Consider the following 25,409-nt stretch of genomic DNA (forward strand, 5'->3'; position numbering starts at 1 on the left):
CCTTCTACGTGGTACTTTGCAGTAATGTGAGGAGAAATACATGTTTGAATGGAGAATCTTATCTAATCTCATTCTGACCCTTGGCGGTTATAAGGTATCCGAAACTTAAATAAGAGTTAATAATTGTAGTAAGATGAGAGATAAGGTGCAGTGTGTAGCATGAATTGCAAGAAAAGGAGGCAGATACTGTGTTCTGCATATGATGAAAGTAGAGGAAGGCCTCTTAGATAGTAGAGGATGTTACGTTAAGTAGCTGACTGTTTTCCTCATAGACTCTTAAGCCAATGACTGTAGTCTGATGGTTTCTGATTGTTCAGATCATTCTATTTTAGGTTTTCTCTTGTTGTTGTTGTTCTTTTGTTTTATTTTCCATTACTGTTGTATTTTGCAATTGTATGTTGTATACAAATGTTGTATATTGCAATTATCTTCCTGACTGATTCCTGTGAATGGGGACTTGCACTGGGATGACATCTTAATTTTACAAGATCAAACGTGTTCTGTAATTCTATATTGGCTGTTAGATGTTGTTTCAACATTTTAAATCTTTGTTAACAAGAAAGGTAACCTGTTGGCAATTGAAATTTATAGACAATTTCAGGAGCAGCAGTTCATGCATCAGGGTAAGATTGCTAATGTAGTTGCCTGGTTGAGTCTAACTTAAAACTTTCATCTGCTTCCTCCTGTTCTCAGTAGATGATTAACTCTTACAACACAATAAATATCTTTCTCCATTTCCCCTCGTTGCTTGCTTTAACAATGAGATTAGCCATCAATGAGTTGCCTAAAAAGTCAACAGAAAGAAATTAGCTGCTATTTGGCATTAGGAAGATGGGAGAGTTTAGGAAGAAAGGCTTCTTTGGTAAGACCAGGGCTTTTCATGGTCCTCTGTGCTCTCAGCTGTGCTGGGCATTCCTTCAGTAACGCATCAGTTCTTGCTTCCATTTCCTTCAACAGCTTGACGACAGACAAGCAGTTAGGGCAGCCAAGAGAAATACACTTCATGACATCATTCTCTGGTGGATATATTTAAGTTAATTAGTTATGCTCAATTTTATTTCTTTGTTCTCTAATCTGTCTAAACTATGTTACAGGCTCCACTGATCATCTGTGAAGACTAAATAATGTGCAGGCTTGTACATAGTATTTTCTGACTAGGGAGGAAAAGAAAAAAAAGGCTTGTTTATTTCTCTTAACCTATTTTGAGAAACTTAACCATGGGAAGAAAATGGGGAACAGGTCTGATACAGAAATAAATGTCTATTTATTTTTAAACAAGTATACTGACATTGAGAGGTGAATACAGTGTAAACATTGCTGCAGACTTATAATAGTATACTGGCTAAGAAGTGGAAATCTTTTTTTTTTTTTTTCCCCTGACTGTATAATATGTCTGGTGATTAATTTAGTATCCATTATGACTGCAAGATATCAGCTTTATGCACACCCAGTTCTTTCATCCTCAGGCCAAGAACCATTTTGCAGGCGTAATGCAAGAATGCCTACAGAGCCGTGTGGGTGTATGTAAACTCTAACCTGAACATCTTGCAGTGTTCTCAAGTGGGAGGGTAATTTCGCCTCTTCATTGATTTTACTGATGTCTCTTATGAGCAAGTAGTGCCATTTCCCTCAACCTGTGATGAATTGCGTGTGCCCACAATGTGGGCTGTTGCTCACCAGAGGATTAAGCAGGAGCAACAAACCTGCTTCACTTTTCTTCAAACCTTTCATGAGTGACAGACACCTGCGTCATCTTCTTCAGTCTTAACATTTTGATATATAAGAGCAGCCTTCCGGTTCTGCTAGAGGAGACTGCCTAGGCTGGCAAAAATGCTTACATTGCAACTGGATCATTTACAAGAAACCACTGCATTACTTGTGCTGAAATCTTCAAAAGTAAAAAAAAAAAAAATTGTGTCGTCTCGGCACTGTTAAATTAAGCAGTCCTAAGTACCTGCAGTAACCATGGTATCTGAAAGTCTGGATTGCTGCAGCAGTTCTTTGTCTGCAAAGTGGTACATACTGTACTTGGATTTTAATGGAGCCATTTATACAGATTTTATATTTTCCCATAAAACTCCTCAAGATGAATGAAAACAAGCGTGGGCTAAGTGTTTGTGCTTTTCATGCTCTTTCTGCTTCAGAATCTTGCTGGCTTTCTTAATTGCTAACTTATGCGGTTTCTTTGTCTTTCAGAATGTCGGGTGGTGAAATCTACTTCCTATACCAAAATAGCTTCAAGTTCACGTAGGAGCACCACCAAGAGCCCGGGTCCATCCCGACGCAGCAAGTCTCCTGCTTCTACCAGCTCAGGTAAAGCAAGCGAGAAATCTTTCTTAAAAAACAGCAATCTGTTTCAATACAATTAGCAATGTGCTTAAAATACCACATTTCTGGCAAGAAGTGTGTGTAAAATAGTTGATAGTAAAAATTCACTGATTTTCTCAGTTGCATTTGAGATAGCGTCTTTCCAGTATAAAAGAATTCTTCAGTGTTTTACAGATCATACTCTTGCATTACTCTCTTCGTTTTCCTTCATTGTTCTTGCATGATTTTGCTTCCAGTAAAGACTGACAAAAAGAAGTATCCCTTCTACTAAGAACTGAATAAAAATGCAGAAAGTAGTCGAAGTTACTCAGTGTAGGATCTGTGCTTGAAAATGGTTGATTTCATAATTTATTTTCTATTTTGTTTCTGGGGAAGTTACGAGCCAGCAGTGAGGAATGGATAGGTAAAAGACAATTCGCATGCTGAGGAGAGGGACAGAGCAAGGACAGAACGCAAATACAGATGTGAATTTGAGGTGCGGTGCATTGATAGCTGAGGAAGAGATAAATCAGTGTTGACACAACAAGCCAACGGTACAGGCTGTAGAAGGCTCAGCAAAAAGCTTTAAAAAGTTCTAACTCTGTCTGAAGGGCCTTGCTTTGGCTGCTTTCGCAGCTTCTCCCACCATGTAGTTTATGACTAGTTCCCTCCTGCAGCTTCTTCCCAAGCATAACAAATAAATAAACAAAAGTACATTAGACAACTTGCCAGAATAATTTGCTTGCAAATACAAATAATATTTGGTATGAGCAAGTTAAGTAGACCCAATCCAGCATTTGCAGCATGGCTTGTGAATACAGATGTTGAAAGAGACAAACATTAGAGCTGTCTGAGAGCCACCTCACTATTTCCTGCCTTATGTCTTTTGTCTCTGGGGAAGTGATCATCATACTGGACCTCTCTCTTACCTGCATCCAGCACCGTAATGTCCTTAGGGAAAAGAGAAGTAGTGATCAGAATGGTCCGGCTGCCCAGGTGTTCCTAGATGGTTTCAAAGAGGGGAAGTATGGACCAACTGGAACCATATTTCCACAAGAAGAGTAAACCGAGAAAAAAGACATCCTTGCTCAGGGAAGGAGAAAAGTGGGGGAGACACAATGAGACAGAGGCGCAGATGTGGGTAGCGAAGCTAGGAGGCAGTGTGCCTCCCACGCATCCTAAGAACAGCTGAAATAGAGAAGCCTGAAAAGAAGTGATGGGAACAGGTATGAATTGTGAGGAAGAGCCTCACAGACTGGCTTTTAAACATATTTTAAACTACTTTCTTTGTAGCTAGATGGAATAAAGTTAAATTAAACTTTAGCAAGGGAGGCCCTATTTAGTGTGTGGATGTTACAGGTGGTTTTTTTTGTTTGTTTGTTTGTTTTTCCAAATAGTAGCAGGAGAATACAGGAGAAACATTAAGTGAGTAAATCTTAATCTCATGCAGAGAGAGATTAAAAAATATATATATATATAGCAATTAGTAGTTTTTTTTTAAATATACAGCTTGATGTTAGACTCTGCACTAAAACAGTGCAAAGAAAACACCTGCTTTCAGGTATTAAATAACAAATAAAACTATCCAAAGAAGTGCAGAAAATGTAAATTTCAATGTTTTGCTGTCCAATAAGCCTAAAAAAAGTTGTCTGCTAATTGGAATTATGTACATGTGACTGTAGTAGAATATAGAAATTACTGTCTAGTGCACATATGAGCAGATGATTTTTTCTATGTTGCTTACATTAAGCATCTCACTATTAAGAGCAGCTCCTAAATGACCAATACATATCTGAAAGTTACACTTTTGCTGTGTTTTTGTTAACTACTGAGTATATATACGTATTTTTTTTATTCTGTGCTCTTAAACTGCTTTTAGATATTTTTTTTATTTTTTTTTTTTAATACTTTTTTTTTTTAAGCGAACAACTCCTGTCAGGGTTTTTTTTCTCATTAGATATAAACATAAAAAATAGTTGAGAAAGGTTTGATTCTCTGCTCCAGTCACAAGCAACATATATATATATGTGTATATACATATATATATACACATTTCAAAATAAAGCTGTATCATTTTGTGAAGAGTTACATAGTAAAAAGCAGCAAGTTGAGAAAAGAAGTAATACTGGGTAGGCAGAAAATGTTATTGATTGTGTGCCCTTTTAAAAAAAGCCAAATGAGCTATATAGAGAGGAATGGGTTGCTAATTAGAAAGAATGTGATTCCTTGTTTGGTTCTTACTGCATTCTTAAAAGTTTGCACATTCTTGCTAAGGAAAAGGATCAGATGCCTGGTTCAGTCATCAATTCTTGCCCTTATCAAGATAATACACATGGATAACCACACGGGTCAAAACAAGGATATTGTATAGATGTTCAGAAATGTAAAAATAACAGTTAGATATTAAAACTGTCAACATCCTAAAATGAAGGGATATCGTTGATTTACCTTTAATTCTCTGCTACATGCATCTATAGTATGTTGTAATCTTGGATGTAGGTAGTCAGTATTACTTTGTTTCTCTTCTAGCAAAGGATAGCTGATAGGAATTCATCATTTTTAGAGTTAATGAAGGCACTGTCTTTGGGTTGTTTACACATTGTTAGAGGAATGAATGTGTAAATGAGGCTAGGAAATGAGAACAGACTGCTTTGGCTTAAGCACCTAAATATCCTCAGGAACTGTTCCCCTCTGTGGCACAGAATTACAAATGATAAGTGAACTAAGTCTGACTTTGATTGAACTAAATGTTTATAAATTGCATTGAAGTCCATGAGGTGCTTGTTCTGAGCAAATAGTGGTATGGAGTTGCCCACATTTTCCCCAATAGCTTCTGAAGTTGTTGACAGAAATTGAAGGGGGTAGTTTTGTGGTTTGTCTGGCAGGTGGGTTGCTTGGTTTTCTTTAATGTCTGTGTCTCAGTTTCACACCTGTAAGTTTAGCGAAATACTCTATTACCAAAACTGGTGCTTTGAAGATGTATTTGGTTTACATGGCAAGGTTTGTTAGCAGGTGGGCTGCAGGGGTGGCTTCTGTGAGAAGGGCCCAGCAGCTGCTCCATGTCAGATCAGAGCCAGCTCCAGTCAGCTGGGACCCACTGCTGGCCAGAGCTGAACCATGAACGATGCTGGTTGTGTCTCTGGGAGAGCAGAGTTAAGAAAGGGACAAAAACTGCTGTGCAACAGCAGCTGGGAGAGAGGGGTGAAAAGCAGCCCTGCAGACCCCAAGCCAAGGTCAGTGCAGCAGGAGGTGCTTCAGGCACACAGCAGCAGTTGCCCTGAAGTCTGTGGAGAGGCCCCTGTTGGAGCAGGCTGTCCCCCTGCAGCCCATTGGTCCCACAAGGAGCAGATCTCCACACTGCAGCCCCCCCATGGGTGGAGGAGCCCCCAGTGGAGCAGGTGGATGTGGCCTGGAGGAGGCTGCGGCCCATGGAGAGCCCCCGCAGGAGCAGGCCCCGGGCCGGAGCTGCAGCCCGTGGAGAGGAGCCCACGCAGGAGCAGGGGTCTGGAGGTGCCAGAATCCTGTGGGAGGGACCCCACAGGGAGCAGGGGCAGATAGGGACCGTGAAGCAGTGGCAGAGATGAAGCGTCAGGGACTGACCGCAGCCCCCATTCCCCTCATGTCTAGGGGGAGGACACAGCATAGTGTGGATGAGGGAACGTGTTTTTAGTTTGCTTTAATTTTTTACTGTGCTGGTCCACTAGTGATAGGCAATAAATTATATTAATCTCCCTATGCTGAGTCTGCTTAGCCCCTGATAGTAATTATGGAGTGATCTCCCTGTCCTCATTTCAACCCTTGAGCTCTTTCCATCGTATTTACGCTCCCTTTTCCTTTGAGGAGTCAGAGTGAGAGAGCAGTTGTGGTGGAGTTCAGCTGCCCAGCGGGGTAAAACCACCACAGATGACAATTTCTGTAATGTTAACAAATGATTTTTAGAGAAAATCCTGCTGGATGGGCTGTTGCCCCTAATGTGTAAAGCTTGCTGTTTGTGGTGGTCCCTAACTGTGTATGGGAACAGGCAAAAGATACTGAGTCCCCTTTCCTTGGTGAGCTCTGGAGCAGTGAACATCCAGAGGTGGTTCACTGCTCCAGAGAACCATCAAGTAGCAAGCCTGAAAGTCCAGAACCTGCCATTGCCACTATTGGGCTTTGCAGGTGCGAGGAGATGAAAACAGCATGAGAGCAAGGCAAAGTGCTGCCCCACAGGCTCGAGGACACACTGGAGAGCAGGCTGCAGGGTTACAGAGGGAGACACTTAGCGAAGCCAGAAGCTACACCAGGGCTTAGTGCTTTGCAGATTCAAATCTGTAATTCAGGATGAGGAAATACAAGGCTGGCTATAAAGGAATGGCAGACACATGCTCCTCACCCTTCCTTGAGCTAATGCAATCTTAAGTGAGCAAAAAGCTGCATCTGCATTTTTACACCATTTCCTGACATACTGAAGAGAACTGTAAGCATTTACATAGGTGATGTTCAGCTTTCTTTTTCAGCCTTGCTTTTTCCCTTTTTTAAGACAACATATGTTTAGTATGCTTTTATTTTCCTGATAGCCTCCCTCGCACCTGGGAGCAGATGAATCCTATATTTATACAAACACGGAAGACTTTTTTCCTTAAAAGTGTACATGCAAGCTAGTAAGCTCTGTGGTATGGGCCGACTTCTCTGTTTTTATGTGTTTTGTTCAATTTTTTTTATTTACATTTGAGAGTGCTTTAAAATAGCAGCATGAGACAGAAATCTCACTGCAGGACAATTGCTTTCTGTTTTTTCACAAATACATTTGAGATATTGTCTGCTTCAAAACACTTTCAGTCCAAATAGAAAAGAAAAGTGGGGAACAGAGAAGGCAGAGAAGAGAAGCAGAGAACGGCCGCATCACCTCACAGGCAGGCAGAGGGCTAAAGTCTGGTTCAAGTGCAACAGATAATCCTGCCTCTGTTTAATTGTCCTGATGTCTTCTTAGGGCCTTTGATGTTTTTGTTGGCATCAGATATTCCTCAGGAAAGGAGATGACAAAAGAGATGTTAAATTTCAGCTAGACCCAGGTATCAGCCCATTGCCAGTGACTGAAAATTAGGAATGTCTGACAGCTATTCAGTAGCTGTCGGCTTCTGTCCAGCTATCAATTAACACCACTGGTGGCAGCCTCAGTGCAGGTGAAGAGGTAATGGATTTGAAGAGAGCAATGCTTACTTCTTCATGATCATTATTTTTAATCAAATCAAGAGCAGCATGAGGCAGCTGGAATTACTGTATCCTCAGCCTGTTAAATTAAGGAAAGTTACTGCATTCAGATGAATTATTTTTTTTTCAGCCTCCAGAATCCTAGCTATGGTTTTCAGGACTTGCTTAAAAAAAAAAAAAAAGCAACTACTTTTTTTTTTTTACCCTCAAACTATCACCCAAAATATTTCAGATGCTTGAAATCTTATTTGTAACAGTGGTTCTGGTTTGATGCTTAGAAGAGCTATTTTGGAATTTTGGTTATTTAGTGAGATAAGTATATTGCAAGAGTAACTTGAGTGATACATATCTATTCCGAATGAGAAAGGGGATGTTTGTGAAGAATGTCTCAAGTATTACCAAAGGCTGGGCTTTTTTTTTTTTTTTTAAATTACATCTGGGCAAAGACATTGTGGAGTTACACATCAAACTAAAGCCGATCAAAAATGTAGATGTTCCCTAGAGAAAAAAGTGTTTCAGGATATAGAAATTGGATCTTACTGAAAGCTTCTCTAGAGCAGATGCTTGTACTTTTTTCAGCTATTAAAAAATAAAAAAAAGTAGTTGTGATCCTTTGTAAAAAGATATGTTTTCATTTAGCTTGATAGTTCATCCTTCGGCTGTTATCCAGAAACAACCCTTCTTCAGCCACCTGACTCAAGAAGGTCTTCTGGATCCCAAAGGAAGGAACATGACATATCATATTATCTCTGGTGGGGTCACATGGTTTTATTCACACTATTACAGGTACTCAGCTGACAGCTTTTGTAATAAATATGCTGAAACGAAACTTTCCCAAAGCCAGGATTACAAACCCATGGGAGTGATGGAGTCATCCTACAGACCCAGGGATTTCCAGATGATTTTTACTTTGATCCTGGCTTGCTTTTATTTTTTTATTTATGCTGTTGGTATTTGATACTAATCATTAAAAAAAAAGTTTTATTATTTTATAGCTTATAATAAAAATCAAGAGTCAGTAGGAGAAATAGATTTGGCTAGATGCTCTTAAAGAATTAAAAAGTTAAATGCTGAATAAAGAAACATCCTCAAAGTTGGTACTCCATTCACGTAGTCTAATTTGAGAATCCTGATCTTTCCAATTAGGCAAAACAGTTCAAAAGAGAGATTTTCATTAAATCTTGCGTTACACATAGGTGCTGTCTAGATTAAGCACTATGTGAAATTAACTGCCAAGATCATAGACATCTCTGATGAAATGCAGAGCAAAAGCCAACAGCAGGTACTTAGCCACCTTCTGAGGCAACAAGAAAATCCTGTTGGATTTTGGGGCATTATTAATATTAAGGAAATATTATGTTAATATTAAGGAAATCTCATCTTGTCTTCTGAGGTCTTGGGCATGTCTGCAATGTCTATGTCTGCAGCACTTCTGTGCTTGATAGTTGGACATAGCTGACTTGAGGTTGAGGTAGCAGTGCCATCGTAGTGGACAGCCTGTTGAGATCAGCCTGTGAGGACCTGCCAAGCCTCTTGTGTGGCTCTTGATAAACTCTAGGAAAGACTGAATTTTAAAAGGACAATTTAGCTCCAGCTGTAACCAATGCAGTACTGATTACCTGGGATTTATCTCAACCAGTTGCACACAAAGCCTTGACAAAGCCTTGTCTTTACTGAGGACCAGTAAGGAACACAGTGCTCTGCACAAACTCTCCTCTTTGCAACGAAGGTAAAAATTATGAGATGTATACAAATAGAATGCAAAATGAGAAGGAATTAAAAGGCAGGATTTTGTTCCCTAAACACTTAGAAATTACATAATCTTGAAACAAAAATTTTGTTTTGAAAAGGACATTGACAGCCTACAAGAGTAACTGAGACACGGTCAGGTGGTTATCTGGCATCACCATCTTCTAGCTAACAGTTGCTAATATGACCTACACATGTTGTTGTAACTTCTGTAAATCTTTTTTTTTTTTTTTTTTTAGTTTCAGCTGTTGCATGTCCTAGTCATGAATAAATTGTGGTTGCAAAACAACCAGCACTTCTCTTAGTCTCCTCTTTCCTCTTCATGCACACTTTTCTGTTTGGCAAACCACTTTTGTAGACAAGCAGCATCATCTCAACATGTTTTATAGGATACAAATACTAGCACATCAGCAAGCAGCTTTATGGCAGAGTAGGATTTTAATGTAATGGCACTGACATCGGCAGCTTCTCAGACTGGCATTTGATATTTTAATTCATCTCCTCTCACTTCTTGTTTTTATTACTTAATAAAAAGGTGCACTATCAAAATGGCTTACCTATTGGAATGCTATCAATGTACTTTCTACTTACAGCATTTTGACTGGTTTATAAACATCTTCATACGAAAACCTATCTTTCATTTATCTCAGTAGATAATGGTATCCAGCTTTAGTGTTCTGTTTTGTGGGGGCTTTTTCCTACCTTCATGCATTTGCCAGGTGTTAAAAAAAAAAAAGACAGGTTCCTGCCCTGTTAATGCATCCAAGCTCAGGAGAGATGACCGCAGGCAAAGGAGCTCACAACAGCTGAGCACATGCATACGTGTTTTCAGAATAGCCACAATAATTTGTTACTGTTCTAGCTTTTTAATATGTATTTCACCTGTGAATTTTTGAACAGATAAATCTTTTTCATGAGACGATGGGAGGGCGCTGTGTGTTAAGCTGATGTCTCTGACCCCTGCCATTTTATGAATAAAAGTGACAAGAAAGCTCTTGCCTCACTCAGTGACATGATTAATCACAACAGTGATTTACCAATTTCATATATCTTTATCTACATCAGGGTTCCCTGTAGGAACATGAGCTGTATCAGCTAGTGAGAAATGTAGTGCAGATACTGGACAAGAATGAATTTTCAGAGCAGAATGCACAGAAATGGATTTTGGAGCAGTTTAGACTATATTCCTTTACTTATCTGAAATGCGTTATTATAAAATATTACAGATTTTGTCCATATATTTGTTGCCATGTCATCTGGTCATAAAGTGAATGTGTAAGAATGGTGTCGTGATTGTAAGTGGAGTTGATGGAGGTGATCACAATCAGTCCTGTGTTTTTCGGCTCCGCAGCACCAAATATCAACTCCATTTGAAATTTAATATAATGATTTGTAAGAAACTAGAGTTGGAGGTGGAATGGCCAGCAAAGCTGTAAATGAGAAGATAAAAAAGGAGGACTACTGCAGTAGATTGAGGAATTATTAGGAATATCCATTTCTTCCTAGTTGTGATCTCTGTCTTAGGCATTACATTAATTAGGAATAATAAAAATGCATATCCCTACATAGGCAAAACATCCAGAATACAGACAACATGATGTGCTGAGAGAGCTGATTCTGCCAGAACGTAAAGCCTAAGTAGAACGGTCAGGATGACTTGAGTTAGGTTGGATATTGTGGTGAATTGTATAGAGAGCTGGGAGCAGAGCCCACATCACCCAAATCCTTTTTCCAGATGACTCGAGTGTAGACCTCTTACAGCCTTAGGACATCAGAGTTTAGCGGAGTCCTGTGCTTGGTATGAAATCCATCAAAATTGATAGGGGGAGGAGAATTTTGTTAATTTTGCCTAGAGTCAACTATATACCAATCCTCCAAATGTGTGGGTTTGGATTTATCTTGCCTGACTTTAGAAGTCTACACCGCAGTGGACATTTCCAGCACATTATCGAACAGATGTTTTAGTTGCTTCAGGATGATACAGCTTGTTCTACAACAGCAAGTTGGTTAAAATGAGCTGGAAAACTACTTCAAATGTAGAAGCCTACACTGTACTTACCCAGTGATTGGTAAAAAGGATCTCATCCCCAGAGCTAGTTGTCAGCTCTCTAGTTTCCTAAACAGCTCTCTTTAGGAAGTCCTTGTATGCTCACAAAAACCCTGATAGGCTTTTAAGGTACTCTGTGCTTTTGTATCTGGACATGGATAAGGAGGTGAGCAAACTAATATCCTGAAGGCCTTGGTCCATTATTTTCCTCTTGATTTCACTTATTTCAGACAGCTAACACAACCAAAACAGCGATCATCATTTTCAGTTTAAAAAAAATAAATGCTGTTGGGGAGAACATTGGAGCATAGCTTAAGCACTCCGGATGCTCCAGTAGTGGCAAGTGAGTAATTTTTAGGGATTATAATACTTCATGTTTTCATCTAAAATAACTGCTCATCAGCATGGTACATGAGTCAAAGACACTATATCATCTACTTGTTTGTTTTCAGTTGGTACCCTCAAGTTTCTCTGTTCAGGACAAAAATTTGCAGTAGCAATTGGAAAAAAAAATAATTGAGAAAAAATAATCCTGGAAATTATAGAGAAGCAGTCAATCCAGAAGGAACAGGAACCTGTGCCTAGTGCTAAAAAGTTTATTAAAGTGTCCCTGTTAGCTTAATTTTTTAACAATAATAAGAAAATCTGCTTGGTTTAAAGAGAAGACAGAGCACAAGTCTTACTATGCAGTAGCAGTCTTGAGGTCAGGGTCCATGTGAATAGCAGTAGTTTAGTATTAGTTTGTAAGTCATACCAAATTTGTTTAAAAGAAACACAAATAAAGAAAAACTTCAGAAGCTTTGAGACCCCAAGAAGCTCATTTTTGATGTCTTCCTGTATCCCTTTTCCTAATTGTTTGCGAAAGTATTGCTAATGACTTTGGGTTTAGTCATAGATCGTACAATTGGCCAGACCTATGTGGGTTTTTTTTGTTTTGTTTTTTTTTCTGAATATTGGTATTGGATGCCCTTCAGTGAATGTGTCCATATGCTTGTGCTCTCCCCCACACACTTTGGACAGCATTTGAATCAGTGCTGTTATATACAAACCATTGTCCTCTGTACAAAGAGAATGTGTAGCCTAGATGAGTGGAATGGTTTTCTATAAAAGGATCCCATTGAAACGCAATTACCATTTCTAGTTGTTCCTGTGCTTGTACAAAACACTGCACCCCTATCTTAAACAGTACCTTGCACAAAATGATTTTGAGGTGCTAATCACTAATCTTTGTTGAGGGGTCATCATTTATCGTTCAGTATAATGTATTTTATATATTGATGTGTGGTATGCTTCTTTCTTGTAATGTGCAGGCCCAGTATTAGGCAGTGAGAACAATGTATTATGTAAAAAGTAAGGAAAAGCCATTAAAAATGCCTACTGTATTATCCAAAGGAATTAGCATTTGCTAGATTGCCAGTCAGCCAAGGTTTTACAAGAGTTATTGTCATTTTGATTTCCAGATGAGTCATTTGGTATATTGCCCCCAAAGGCACCTCGTTATGATTCAGTGCACAGCAGATAAAATTGCTTAGGCTTTCGGGGCTCCGTGGAAAGCGAGTGGGGGTTGCGGTGGCTCAGCGTTGTGAAGCAGCAGCATTATGCTTAATTGACACCTTTGATGTAGCCCTAAGACAGCACCTGCACCTCCCACTGCTGCTCTGAAGACGTCAGCCTTACGCAGAAAAGGCTTCTGCTTATGAATCCTGCATCGCATTCAGCTCACTCTGTGAGCAGCCCTAGCTATCCTTAACTAATCCCATTGCTTCTCAGCTTGGCTACAGCTTGGCTTAGCAGAGAGCAGGAATTCTGCTGCTCGCTGTTGTCAGGTTAAACAGTAAGATTTTGTCCATGTTAGAACTCATAGAAGGTAAGTCAAATGCCTTGTTGATATCCTGCTATGTAAATATGCTCCAGAGATTCAGAATTGGGGAGTCTGATTGTAGATTCTGTTTTTCCTGATGCTGATAGATTTGGACTGTGATAGAATCGTGGCTTGCTTAAAGAATATTTACACAGATATGTGATACACGCTTTTTAGTGTTTCTGTCAGTGAGAACATTATTGATAGCCTCTTGTGTGATTACTTTGTAGTAGAATTCTGTCCTCTGCTGGAATTGTTTTGTTAATTAAACGGATAATGTCACATGCATGCAAAAGATGCTTTACAATTATAAGCACTGCCAGAGCTGGAGGAACTGACTTATTTTAGAAAGTGATGCTTTGCTGTAAGTCTGACTTGAGAGGTTGTATCCAATTTATTTAGACCTAGAAAGCCCTTCTGGGTTAAGCCTGAGGTGATGGTTGGGTCAGATGGTAATGCAAAAATTTCTTCAAAGGAGTGAGAGAGGAACAGCAAACAGTTGATTTGTTCTTGCAAGCAGTACTGCTTTTTATTCTTGGTGGGTAGCACTTGAGGCTGTAACTAAATTGAATGAAAAAGGTTTAAATATAGCAAATATCTGTTAAGGTTAACAAAGCACCTTGCTCTCCATCACTTTCAAGCACAGGAACAATACAGTTTAAGAAAACATGTTTTCTATCATTGAGTAAACAGTCTTTTCAGGTTCATTGATTATTTGCTTGCACTCTGTATAAAAATTGGCTTCATGAGCCAAAACTCTGAGGAAGCAGCTCTTTTATGAATTAACCTATTTAATGTTTAAAACATGAAAAAAAAAGTTCAAAACAGAATGAGAAGGAATGGGATACCTTGATTTAACTCTTCCTTTGCTTTTAATAATGCCTTGTATTTATTTTTTCAATTTGTTGTCCTTTTAGTGAATGGAACCCCTGGTAGCCAACTTTCCACCCCCCGCTCTGGGAAGTCTCCAAGCCCATCTCCCACCAGCCCAGGAAGCCTACGGAAACAGAGGGTAAGGAAATAAGGAAGCTGATTTCTGAGTATGGCTGGGAAGAGTCGAGCATAGCTATTAATCAGATAACCTTCTCCCCAGTGATACCTTGTGCTTAGAGATGTAGGGTGGAAGAACCTGGCTACGGTCCTTGATTTGTTTGTGCAACATTATTAAGTGGGAAACAACAGTTCTGTGTCTGTCCAAATGTGAAGTATGATGGGAATGGGTTTATCCTTGAGGGAAAGTAGGGGTTATCTTTCTCCATTTTTACAAAAGTTTCTTTTGTTTCTAGTGTCTATTTCCAAACATTTTGCAACTGAAAGGAAATATTCATGTTGTCAGAGACTTTGTTGTTGTTTATCACTTGTAAAACCTATAAACAGCTTTGATTTTGAAGCAAGGTAAAACAATATGTGAAATTTAGCTGTGGATTAGGTGTGATACACAGCCTAATGAGGCAGCACGAGACTTGTCAGTCACTTTCCTGGATAAGTTGTTAGCAGCTGTAGGTTCCTGTTAGCATTATGTATAGAGAATCTACAGTGTACCTAAGCATCCAGGATTACGGTAGTACCTATGCTACTGCTGTAATGCCCCAACAGAATATTACTCGTTCAACCCAAAAGGCTCCACATGCTGATTTAATTAATCGTATTTGTTCAAAAGCAATGGGACAGATGTCTATGTGTCTTCTCTTCTGCTATTTCCTAAACTGTGATCAGTTTTCAATGAAAGATTCCCCAAGGCAGTGCTCTGTCTCACACTTCTGTTTATAAACGGAGTTTGAACACATGGCTTTTTCTGCCTTTTTAATTTTTAAATAAAGATGATTTCTGTCTCCCTAAACAAGGGATTACATACTGTGCTGACACTGCTTGGCTTTAGGGGCTGGTGCAGACCTGATTCCCCAGGTACCCAGACCAGAAATAGCTGGAGCATGGCACAGCTTCCTTCTGGCCTGTGTACCCTCCTTTCTCTCCCGTGGCTACGAGGGAGCTGAGGAACTGTGCGTGCCCATGTCTTATGCAAGGCTGGGACTATAGATTGCTTAGAGATTTGGGAGCTGACTTGGAAGTACTTGGTGATCTTACAGTGTAGAGGTAGCCAGGAGTGGCAGCTTGGAGCCCTGGGGCAGTCGTGTGTACACGACTGCCCCAGTCGTGTTGGGTACACAGAGAGTTAAGATGCAAATTTCAGTTGGATAAGTACTGAAATCCTGAACACAGTGTCCTCCACACCTGTTTGCTCTTATTCTCAAGGCTTGTTACTGAATCATTAATGTTACTGAAGAGGGAAGAAAGTTCCAAATGAATTATACATGGGTGAAGTGAGGGTGTCTGTTAAGATGGATGATATCAGTATACAGTAGATCTTCATCTGCTGTAAGGCTGTCTGCTTTCATTAGTAACTTCCCAAAGCTTCCTTCCCCAGCACTGATGCTTCTCTTCCCACATTGAAGAACTGTTTTGCTGTTAACATTTGTGGATGGCTGAGTGGGAACCATGTGGTCAGCACCATTAGACACAAGGTGTGTTTGTCCACAAGGTTTCTGACGTGAAAATGTGAGGAGTGAGGCAGATGGGCTTCATCTCGTCCAGGCTCCCTGTGTGGAAGTGTAACAGGATCAGTATTACGGGTGCACAGGGCTGTGTAGTGGTGACATACTTACATTGCTAAGTGTGTAGAGAATAAGTATTGGAATAAATTACAGGAGAGAGAATAAATTGTGTAAGAATTGAATTCTCTTCTTAGATATTCACATTCAGTCCCGCAGACCTCGGTAGGGGCCCTTTCGTGCTTCTCTGACTTTATTCTAGACCAAACAAACAAAAAAAACCACTGTAGCTGCAGAAACACGGAATACAGTTACATGAAAATGCATTGGTATAGTATTATTTAGTTTACGAAATACATTAGATAAACTACTTCTAAGAAGTTAAGGGATGGAAACTTTACACATGCTCTGAGAATTTATGTTCCTTTCGTGTTTACTTTGTGAAGTGAATGAGCTAAAAGTCCAATACCAAAACACAGGATTGTGTTGTTAAAGGTCATAACACGTATTCCAATGACTAAGTCAGCTGCATGAAAAAGCATTAAACAGTGCTTACTAATCTAAAATTGTGGTGTTGGCAGTCTAAATAACATTTTGTTCTGTTTCAGTGCCATCTTTTGTGTGATAAAACTTTGTTTAGAAGACAGGTTATATTAGGTACCATATTGTCAGAAACCAAATTTGAACCCAGAGCATTGTGCTTTGTCTTGAGCCACTTTACCTAGAGGGCCGACTAGCCAGCTGCAGGAGCAGATTTATTCCCTAGGAGGTTATCAAAGTGTTGGTATCATGTGGTAGGCTTTGAAGAGGAGACTAGTCTCGCTGCTCATCTTGTCCCCAGTGCTGAGAGGTGAGGTGTTGCTGCCCCCTGCCCAAAAGAAGAGACATCTGAAATAAGATGATGGGTCATGGGAATGCCAGCTCGACTTTGTAGTTTGTTTTCTCTCTGCCCCTCTCTCCGTGTGGTTTGAATCAGAAGGGTGCCTGGGCTCTCCTGCCACTTGGAGTGCCACTGGTAGTGCTGGGTCTGGAAGACTGCAGGGAATGTGGGCTCTAGCATATAACCTGATTCCCCTCGATGTCAGTGATTAATCAGCTCTTCAGCAGCCCCGTCCAAGTATTTTGAGGGAGTTGTAGGCTTGGTACTTCCAAATCTGCTCAGGGGTCTGGGCAGGCTGCCAGTGTTTCTTCCTGGGAAATACAGGTGAGAGGAAGGAAATCATGCTTCTGAATTCAGAGGGATGAAAGCAAGGTAACGCTGTAGGCTAAGGGATTCGTCTCTGTGAATAGTAAAGACCTGCAAAAATAGTACAGATGGTAGAATTTTTCTAAAGAAAATACTCCTTCTAATTATGGAATGCATTAGGCAACTTAAAATAGGGATCACTCCTCTTACTGACATTTCATCATTCAACCTTTAAAAAAATAAATTCTGGCCTTTGACACAAGGCTTTCCATTCCTGTAAATAAAACCCAGAATGCTGCTGAGATACATGTACTACGATCATGAAAACTGTACTCTTGCAACCCCACCAATAAAATTTTAGACCCTCAAATCCAGGACATAAAAGATAAAGTTTCATCCTTTCTCTCTCGCACATGTACATGGCTGAGTTATTTCCATAAATTCAGAAGTCAGTGAAAGTCATATATATAATCTTGGTTGAAATTCAGTCTATATTTGGGGAAGGCAGGATTTGAAAGATTAATGTCGTGGGTGTAATACGAGGACTTGAAACAGGAATCATTTGAACTTCTCTGGTTTTCAGCTTCTGAGCATTTAAACGTGCACCCTGTGTAGTATAGTTATGCTTTCTTATATCTTAATTATTTTTGATAAGGAATTAAGATTCTTTTTAAAAAAAAAAAAAAATATGTCCTTACTTGTGTATTTCCGAGCAGAATGAAACCATCTGAAATTCAGGCTTACAGCAGCTGAGTAGAATCAGTTACCATGCTGCACATGCTCACAGTTCCTGCCACAACAGAGTTAGGTTAATGATAAGGACTCGGAAAACATGACAGGGCAATCGTAGTAATAAATACACATCAGAGCATCTCCCACATGTTATTTAATTAGCCTTTGTAATAGTTTATGAACTTAGGTTTTCCACTCTCTTGTAATCAGTGTCGGTACTTCAGCTGGAGTGGAAATGTTTTATACTTCATATCTGATTTTTCAGTTGCTTCCCATTATTATAAGGATTTTTTTCTAGAACCTACTGGATGATAAAAAATTAGACTTAAGGCACTTCTTGCCTAATCAGACAGAGAAGTTGTATTCTGGGTATATAAGGATTTTTTGAGTTGTATGTGTCCAAGAAGGCTGTACTCATTCAACAGGTTTTGTCTTTTTATTAATATATGCAAAATAATAGATTCTCCTCGGTTTTTTGTTTTTTTTTTTTTTTTTTTAAATATACAGCTCTTCAGCAAAGTACAGGCAAGGGAAGTTATTGCAGATAAAAATATCTTCCAAGTATTTAAAGCTATATGAAAGGGCAGAGAATAAGATCCTGAAATCTTGTGCATGATTCTTCTTTAAAACAGGCATATTCCCCAAATACTAAAAGGCAGTCCTACAGATCTATTTTTAATATATTCAGAAGACTAAGCAATTTCCTGGAACGTGCAATTCAAAAGTTTGTTTTGTTAACCTCAGATAATTTTTTTTTGGTACTATATATTAGAAACTCCAAAACTGTATGTGCACAAAAGAAATTTTAGCACTTAACTACTTTGTATTCAAAACGGAATGGGCTTCTCTGTTTGAAGTTCTTGTTTCGTCCAGATTGTTCACAACAAAAGAGAAATTTGTTTAGGACTTGATTTTCAAAAGCGTGTACCATGGCTTACTGTATGTACACGTGCCCATGTAAAATAAGGATTCCAAGGAACTAAAATACGTCCCAGGGAATTAACATCCCTTTTATTTTTCCTTTGCCTACAAGTAAAACAGAAACCTTTATAGATCATGTAGAGCCTTGTGAATTTGAAATTTGTAAAGGATTCATTTTAGGTAGTCCTTGTTCTATAAAATAGCTTTGGGATTTTTTTTAAAGTTACCTTCCAGTGATGAATGAAGAAAAACCCTAAAGCTGGCTCCATCAGCCTTCCCCTTCTTACCTGTTCTTGTATTTTTCAGATCTTGCCAATGTTTTGTCTTGAACTTGTTTTGCTGTACTCTGTAAACATGTTCTGTACTTAACGGATGCCCAGAAACAGCTGAAAGGTAGCAGAGCTTGGCTGTGAGGTGCTGGGGAGGCAGAGAGCTGCAAGCCATGTGACTGCTCAGCACCTCTCTGCACCATCAGGTGTGCTGAATTCACCCTAAAAAGATAGTACTCTAGCCCAAACCGCTTCTCCTCGTTGAACTTTCTTTCATTCTGTGCTGCCGTGTGCCTTGGAGGAGGTTGTTGTGCTGTGTAGGTTGACTAGGGCAGTGTCTCATCCCCTAGCACCTCCAGTATTTGAGGATTATCTGATCACTCAGAGGATGCTCAGAGTGGGTGTTGAAAACTGAAGTGGATCCGTACACTCAGACTTGCTCTCTCTGCTGTCATGAGCTGGTTGCTTGGCTACCATCAGAAAGAGCCAGGACTGGGGGATTTTACATGCTGCTTTACACACACAAGCCCCCAAAAGTGGAAAAAAGATACTATTGTCAGTGCACTACAGGTAATGGCAGTGTTCACTGTCAGCATTCAGGGCTCAAATGCTGCTGGATCCGTGGTATATGGCCAATGGGTGGCAAATTTTGATTACCTTGCAATGTAAGGTAAGCATTTGCTTTCCTACTGCTGGCAACAAAACAGTAAAAAGGGGAAATATATCCTATTTTGGAAAAAAAGAGATTAAATTCATATTGCCAAGCCTCCAAACAATTAGGAGACTCTCGAAAAGCCAGAGATTGTTTAATAATGTTTAACAGGAAAGAATCAAAGGAAAAACTCACTGCCTCTTAGAATATCTTGTACATTGAAACTCCAGATTTATTTACAGTGATCTATTTGTTGATTAAAAATAATTGTATGAAAATAAGCAAAAATCTGATTATATGGTATATGTGTATTTTATGTTAAACGACATCTTCTGGTCCACAGTAACAAAAAGATTGTTAGACAGTAGCAGTGCAAGAAACCGACCACAATAAACAAATCTATACTGCACTTCATCTTACAGGACCTGTATCGCCCACTCTCCTCGGATGATTTGGATTCAGTAGGAGACTCAGTGTAAAAGAGAAAATGGAACAATGTTTATGGTTTGTGATTTGGTGAAGGTTTAACATTTTTAAAGAGAATAGCTGCTAATTTACAGTAATAGTGAATCACACAAAAGAGTTTTGCATATTTAATATTAAAAACACGGGGCCAAATTAATTCTAGTGTGCGGGGGTATTTTTGGCTTTACCACTGCATTTTAATGCAAGAATTTGTAATGAATGAGCCATTGAATATGCCCATCAAGTACAAAACAGCATTGTGCACACTTAAAGCAATGGAGATTGAATAAGGTGAATATAACGCACAAATCCATAGTGGGCACATTTATGAATAGCACTCTTTTTATCATCTGAGGTACTGATTATATGTTCTGTTTTTAACATAGGTATCTTTATTCATTTTGATACGAACAGTTAATGAATGCTTTGCTTTTACCAATGAATAGGTAAAATGCAGGAAAGAAAAAACCTGCCATATTAAACTGCTTGTACCACGCTGTCTGATCCCAACACAAACATTTGGAGCGCTCTCCTCTCGTTCCTTTCAGAGTTTGGTCTTTTTAGCTAAGTGAAAGGAAAAAGAAGAAATCTTGTGTGGTCGCAGAACAGAAAGGAAATGCTTTCAAAGCAAAGTTAAAGTTCTCTTCTTACATTCTGGTGAGTGTAAACAGACGAGTGGTCACAGGCAACATGAATGTTTTACCTTGCAAGAGCTGTAAATACTGATCATCCAGGTGTTGCAAGTAAATACGGACACATTTCTAAAAGAGGAAATAGGTGGGCCTGCTGGCTACCAGTGTAATCTGACACACGTATGATGACACCTTTGGTAAAACACATTTTGCCTGAGAAACCTGTGATTATTTGCACTTATGTTAAGGACAAGAACATTTTTTTGTTGGCTTGCTGTAATAAGGCAGTTGATGCCATTTTAAAATGAAAGCACACAGAAATGGCGGTGTTGTAAATCATCCTCCTACTGACCTAATTTCTCTGCTTTCATAATTTCTAGAGGTGGTCGTTTTGTACAGCATGAATATGCAAAACTCCTTTAGTGTTAAAGTAGGTCATGCATTATAACCAGTTGCTTAACAAATATCTACTAATTTTATTTGTTTTCTGCTGCTTTATTGTGAGAATTTTAGTTGACTACATTAATTTACATAATAGCAATATTTCCTATTGTATGTTGCATATTCCTTTAATATTTATCTGTTGTATTTAAGCCCATAGTGTAGTGATGGCACACTGTTCCTGTTTCATACACTTCTTTTCAGTATCTTAAATACTAATAGTTTAAGAATTAGAAATTAGTGTGATTCTGATCCTCAGCAAAAATCTATAGAGATTATATTTTTGATCTACTTAGTGATGATTTAATATATTTTGAAAGCAGGCAAATTTACTTAATAGAATAAAATGGTTAGCTGCCACATGCCAACTTTTAAATACAGTGAAATAATTTCTTCACACTGATTTGTCCATAATAAAATTCAGCAGCTGAAAAACGTTGGCATGTGACATAAAGGCTTCGCTGTATCATTATTGTTTTCTTTATGGAGGATATTTACAAAAACAAATAAATGGGCAGCAGAATACAAAACTTACCTTCTCTGTTTTCCATACTCGGTTCCAGTATCACCTGGAGGGAAAGTCACTCATCTGGCAGGTTTGCTGAAGCAGTTAGGTCATTTCAGTTTGAAATGCATGTTTTGCCATTCCTGCTTCAGACTTCGGATTTAAAACTGCTTCCAGCAATAGGAGCAGTCCCCCTCACGTACTCACAGGGCTGTCCTGTTCTACTGAAAAAGTGCACAGCTGTGAAGTTTCTTGCATTTTTGCCTGTTAGGAGGGAATGTCTTAGTAAAATGTATTACTTAATCCCAAGAAACCTGTATTATGTTAAGGTGCATTGGGATCAGCTTCCAAAAATTCAGAGAACTCCACCAGACTGAACAAAACACGTACTGACTTTTTGCAAATTGCTTTTTCGTGTAAAGAAAATAAATTCCAGGAATTTTATTTTTCCTCCCCTCTTCTTTATAGACTACTGCTGCTTAAGGCAGTTTATTAAGAATGTTTGCTCTGCACAGAGAGCCCAGCTTGCCAGCAAACAGGCATGGTGTGGCTTTGCCTAGCTGTGGAAAAGAAAAATGGAAAAATCAGTAATCGTTATCATAGCGAGTTTTCCATCAACGCTGTTGCAAAGAATATGCTAGCCTATAACATTTAATCATTTCAACATATGACTTGTATTAAGGGGCAATTCAGGGGCAATATGTATCATTAATATTTCATTTAAGGAATGAAAGTCCCTTAGAGATTGAAAAGGTACACTGTTTATAGACTTTGAGATCCCTTTTGTGTGGAATGTAATTCCCATTATACATGAGCAGAAATGAAATGTTTCTTTTGAGCGAGACCAGAAAGTTTCAGTTTATTGGTGAAACCGAAATTGTGTTTCATGATGCTGTAGTTCTACTCGCAACAGCACGGGTTTTAGTTTGTCCCTAAATTTCATCAGCTTCATTAAATAACAGAATAGCTCAAGTAACTTTATAGTGTCTGAACCTCTCATAGTTCTCTGTATGCTGCATTATTTGTGCCTACTGTCAGGTGATTATGATGTAGCTAAAGAGTTTTGTATAGATTGTGAATGCTTTGCTTCCCTTTGAGCTTTTTGAATACGTGTTTATTTCCCTAATGCTTTCTGCAACTTTCTGGATTATTTTTAATCTCTTTCCTTTTTCTTTTCTGCAACAAACAGTTCACATGTGAAGCACAGAATGTGTCTGTGTGTGTGTACGTCTGTGCACACACGCACACACAAATACATACATTAATGGCTACGAAATCCATGCACAGTTAAGTCACATATGTGGCTTCTTTAAATGAATATGTGGGGAAAATATATGATGTGAAGATGTCCATCTTGTGGGATTCGCTTCAGCTCTGTTCAAGGCGATGGAGCTGTACCGATCTCTCCCTGCTGAGCAGTTCCCCTTAGGAATCCTACACAATTTTAAGAGATCTCACGTACAAACGAGGGCTTAGTTCTGCTCCATTTTAAGTTGGTGGCAAAACCGTGATTGACTTCAAGGTAGGAAGGATAGGACCTTATGCACAAAGTATATACACACTGACAAAACATTAACCATAAAGCTGAAATGGCATTATTTTGACATGGTCAGACTTGTATCTCCTCAACTGCACCGTTCTGCAGTGCAATTGTTAAGTCATGCAATGTTAGAAGTTGGTTCCTGTTGTTGTTGATATCAATAAAATTGTTAACATTCACTATCCTTTGTGAAAATTGCTTTTCAATTTTTAACATAATTCAGGGACAGCACATTACATTTGGTTATTTTTCCCTTCAAGCCATTTCCACAGGCTGTAAAATGAAAATTCTGGGGCATTAATATTGTGAATATAAATGTGCATTATAAGAAGGGATACATAATGTTAAACAGTCTGGAAGAACACATGGATTTGAGGTTGTTTGACTTAACAATTCAAATAAACAGTAGTGTTTAGTTTTACAGTTGTGTATTTCACACTGCATTTGAACTTTCTGTGGTGTAGTATGTTACAGAAAATGTTCTCCAACTCTAAAAGTTTAAATTCATTAACAGTAATATAGAAAAGAACCTCTGATCAATCCAGGCTGCCTGTTTTGTCAAAAACAGCAGAAAAAATAAACAAAAAATCTTTACGGTGCTAAATTACCTTGTCACTTGATGAATACTAAGATTAATGTCATCTGTGCTTTTTCTTGTATACAGCCTAATACAAGATTGCTCTTAATTTAACCTTCACTTTCAGTTCATCTGTTAGTGATAGCACAAGATCTTGTGAGTTATCAAGAGGAAAACAGCTTTATGTTACTCAGCCAGCAGTAGCTTTACACGCAGGTAGCAGTAAGCAAGTGATGATTGCACTCATTTGAAAGAGGTGTAATGCCTCACAAGCAAATCCCTGTGTTCACAAGGCAGTGTTACTCCAAGCTGTGCTTGCTGTAGTAACACCTTTCGACTGGCTTGTTTTGCCTCTTTCACCGTGCACCAGATTTTTCAGGATGGCTGGGTGCCCTAACTCCCCACTGAAGTCAATGGATATGTAGATATGTTTGTCGTGTACGCACAACTTAATAGAAGGGTTAAAAACACACACAGAGCCTGCATACGTACTTGTATGCATTTTAGTGTCCGTGTTTGTGCATGTTGATTATATTCAAATTCGCTTAAATTAACCCTCAGCAGTGAAGTATGACAAAAGATATACTGTATTCAGCGTGTGCTTGTTGTCTGATGTTACATGAGGTAATTAGTTTGTGGTTTGCCCTGCGATACAGTGTTTTGGAGTTTGAGCTGTAGTGAAAGAGGAGCTACCAATGTTTGTGCTAAGACCTCTTCTTTTTTGTTAGTTGCACTATGATCTTGTAAATATTGGCACATTTCCAACATAAGTTTAAGATTTTACAAAGTTATGCATACAATTATTTTTTTTAAAGAAAAGTGCTTGGATATTTGCTTTTTAAAATATACCGGTTTTGTATTAATGTGATGCAGGAAACCAAAAAGATAGCTGTTGATTTATCAGCAAAAAAAAATGTTAAACTTGCAAAAAATAAATGCCGATGAATGTTTTATTTAATATAATCAGCTGAAGAAAATCACCTTCATTTTTGTGCCATTGTTTCATCATACTGTGTTGTACTTGTGTTTCATATTTGACCATGTCATCCTGGTTGCAATTTGTTGTTTCGCTAGATTTAACATTACTGTAGATTATTGTAAGCGATGTAATAAATATATTTAAAAAATACACACTGTTCAGTGAGTTTATTTTGGAAACGTGATTAACAGGCTTTAAAAAAATACTTGCAGTCGGTATTGCTTGTTCATTTTGGATCAGTATTGTCTATCTGACAGTTCACTCGGTCTAAGCATATGGGATTCATGCATCCCGGTGGGTTCCTTTAAATAGTGGATGCATTCAATGCTTTTTTCAATAATAAACTCCGGGCCGTGGTATTTAGATGTAAAAGATCCTTCAAGGAAGAATTTGTTTTTAATGGGATTTATGGAGACAGTGAGTATACCTGCCTCGAACTGCTTATGGGTAAGAAGTGTGCACACAACGGGGTAGATTTAAGTATGAAGTGGGAAAAGAGCGTGCTGCATCCACAGCAAGGTACGAGCCCCTGCTGACAATTGAGCTGTAGCAGCTCTCTTCTTATGTCACGTATTAGGAAAACATGCCTGTAAAAAGCTAAGAGTACTGAAACATACCCAGTGTTTTAAAGTATGTACCTTGTTTTGTTGATACAGCTTTCTACTCTTTTGCATATATGTATATATATATAAAATATACATATCCTTTGCCAGGCTGATGCTTCAGGTGACTCTCAGACACTCTCCTAGAGAGATCTGTGGCCCTCCTAAAAATTCCACTTTTGAAACCCTCTTGCTTACTGGTAAA

At 38.8% G+C, this 25,409-nt stretch overlaps 1 protein-coding gene and 1 long non-coding RNA gene across 10 annotated transcripts in view; one reads left to right on the top strand and one right to left on the bottom strand.

The window, feature by feature from the left end:
• Nucleotides 1-25,409, top strand: part of DCLK1 (doublecortin like kinase 1) — a 240,859-nt gene that overhangs the window by 158,284 nt on the left and 57,166 nt on the right. For 5 of the 8 annotated variants that reach the window (XM_072032599.1, XM_027470372.3, XM_027470351.3 and 2 more), the window contains exons 5-6: nucleotides 2,197-2,313; nucleotides 14,072-14,166. In XM_072032599.1, the coding sequence (XP_071888700.1) occupies nucleotides 2,197-2,313; nucleotides 14,072-14,166 (212 nt within the window). Of the gene's footprint in view, nucleotides 1-2,196; nucleotides 2,314-12,827; nucleotides 13,161-14,071; nucleotides 14,167-19,885; nucleotides 24,753-25,409 lie in introns of those variants that run through there. The other 3 variants (XM_027470384.3, XM_038174523.2, XM_013098362.5) reach the window with 3 other exon arrangements.
• Nucleotides 15,236-19,889, bottom strand: LOC106016741 (uncharacterized). Of its 2 annotated transcripts, XR_011806457.1 has the most exons (5): nucleotides 18,830-19,889; nucleotides 17,588-17,679; nucleotides 16,769-17,000; nucleotides 16,425-16,571; nucleotides 15,236-15,961 (listed from the first exon to the last, which is right to left on the bottom strand). It is a non-coding gene; the product is annotated as an uncharacterized lncRNA (long non-coding RNA). The 2 variants fall into 2 exon arrangements; XR_011806456.1 differs by lacking the exon at nucleotides 16,769-17,000.

The sequence above is a fragment of the Anas platyrhynchos genome, chromosome 1, assembly GCF_047663525.1.
Source record: "Anas platyrhynchos isolate ZD024472 breed Pekin duck chromosome 1, IASCAAS_PekinDuck_T2T, whole genome shotgun sequence".
Lineage (NCBI taxonomy): Eukaryota > Metazoa > Chordata > Aves > Anseriformes > Anatidae > Anas > Anas platyrhynchos.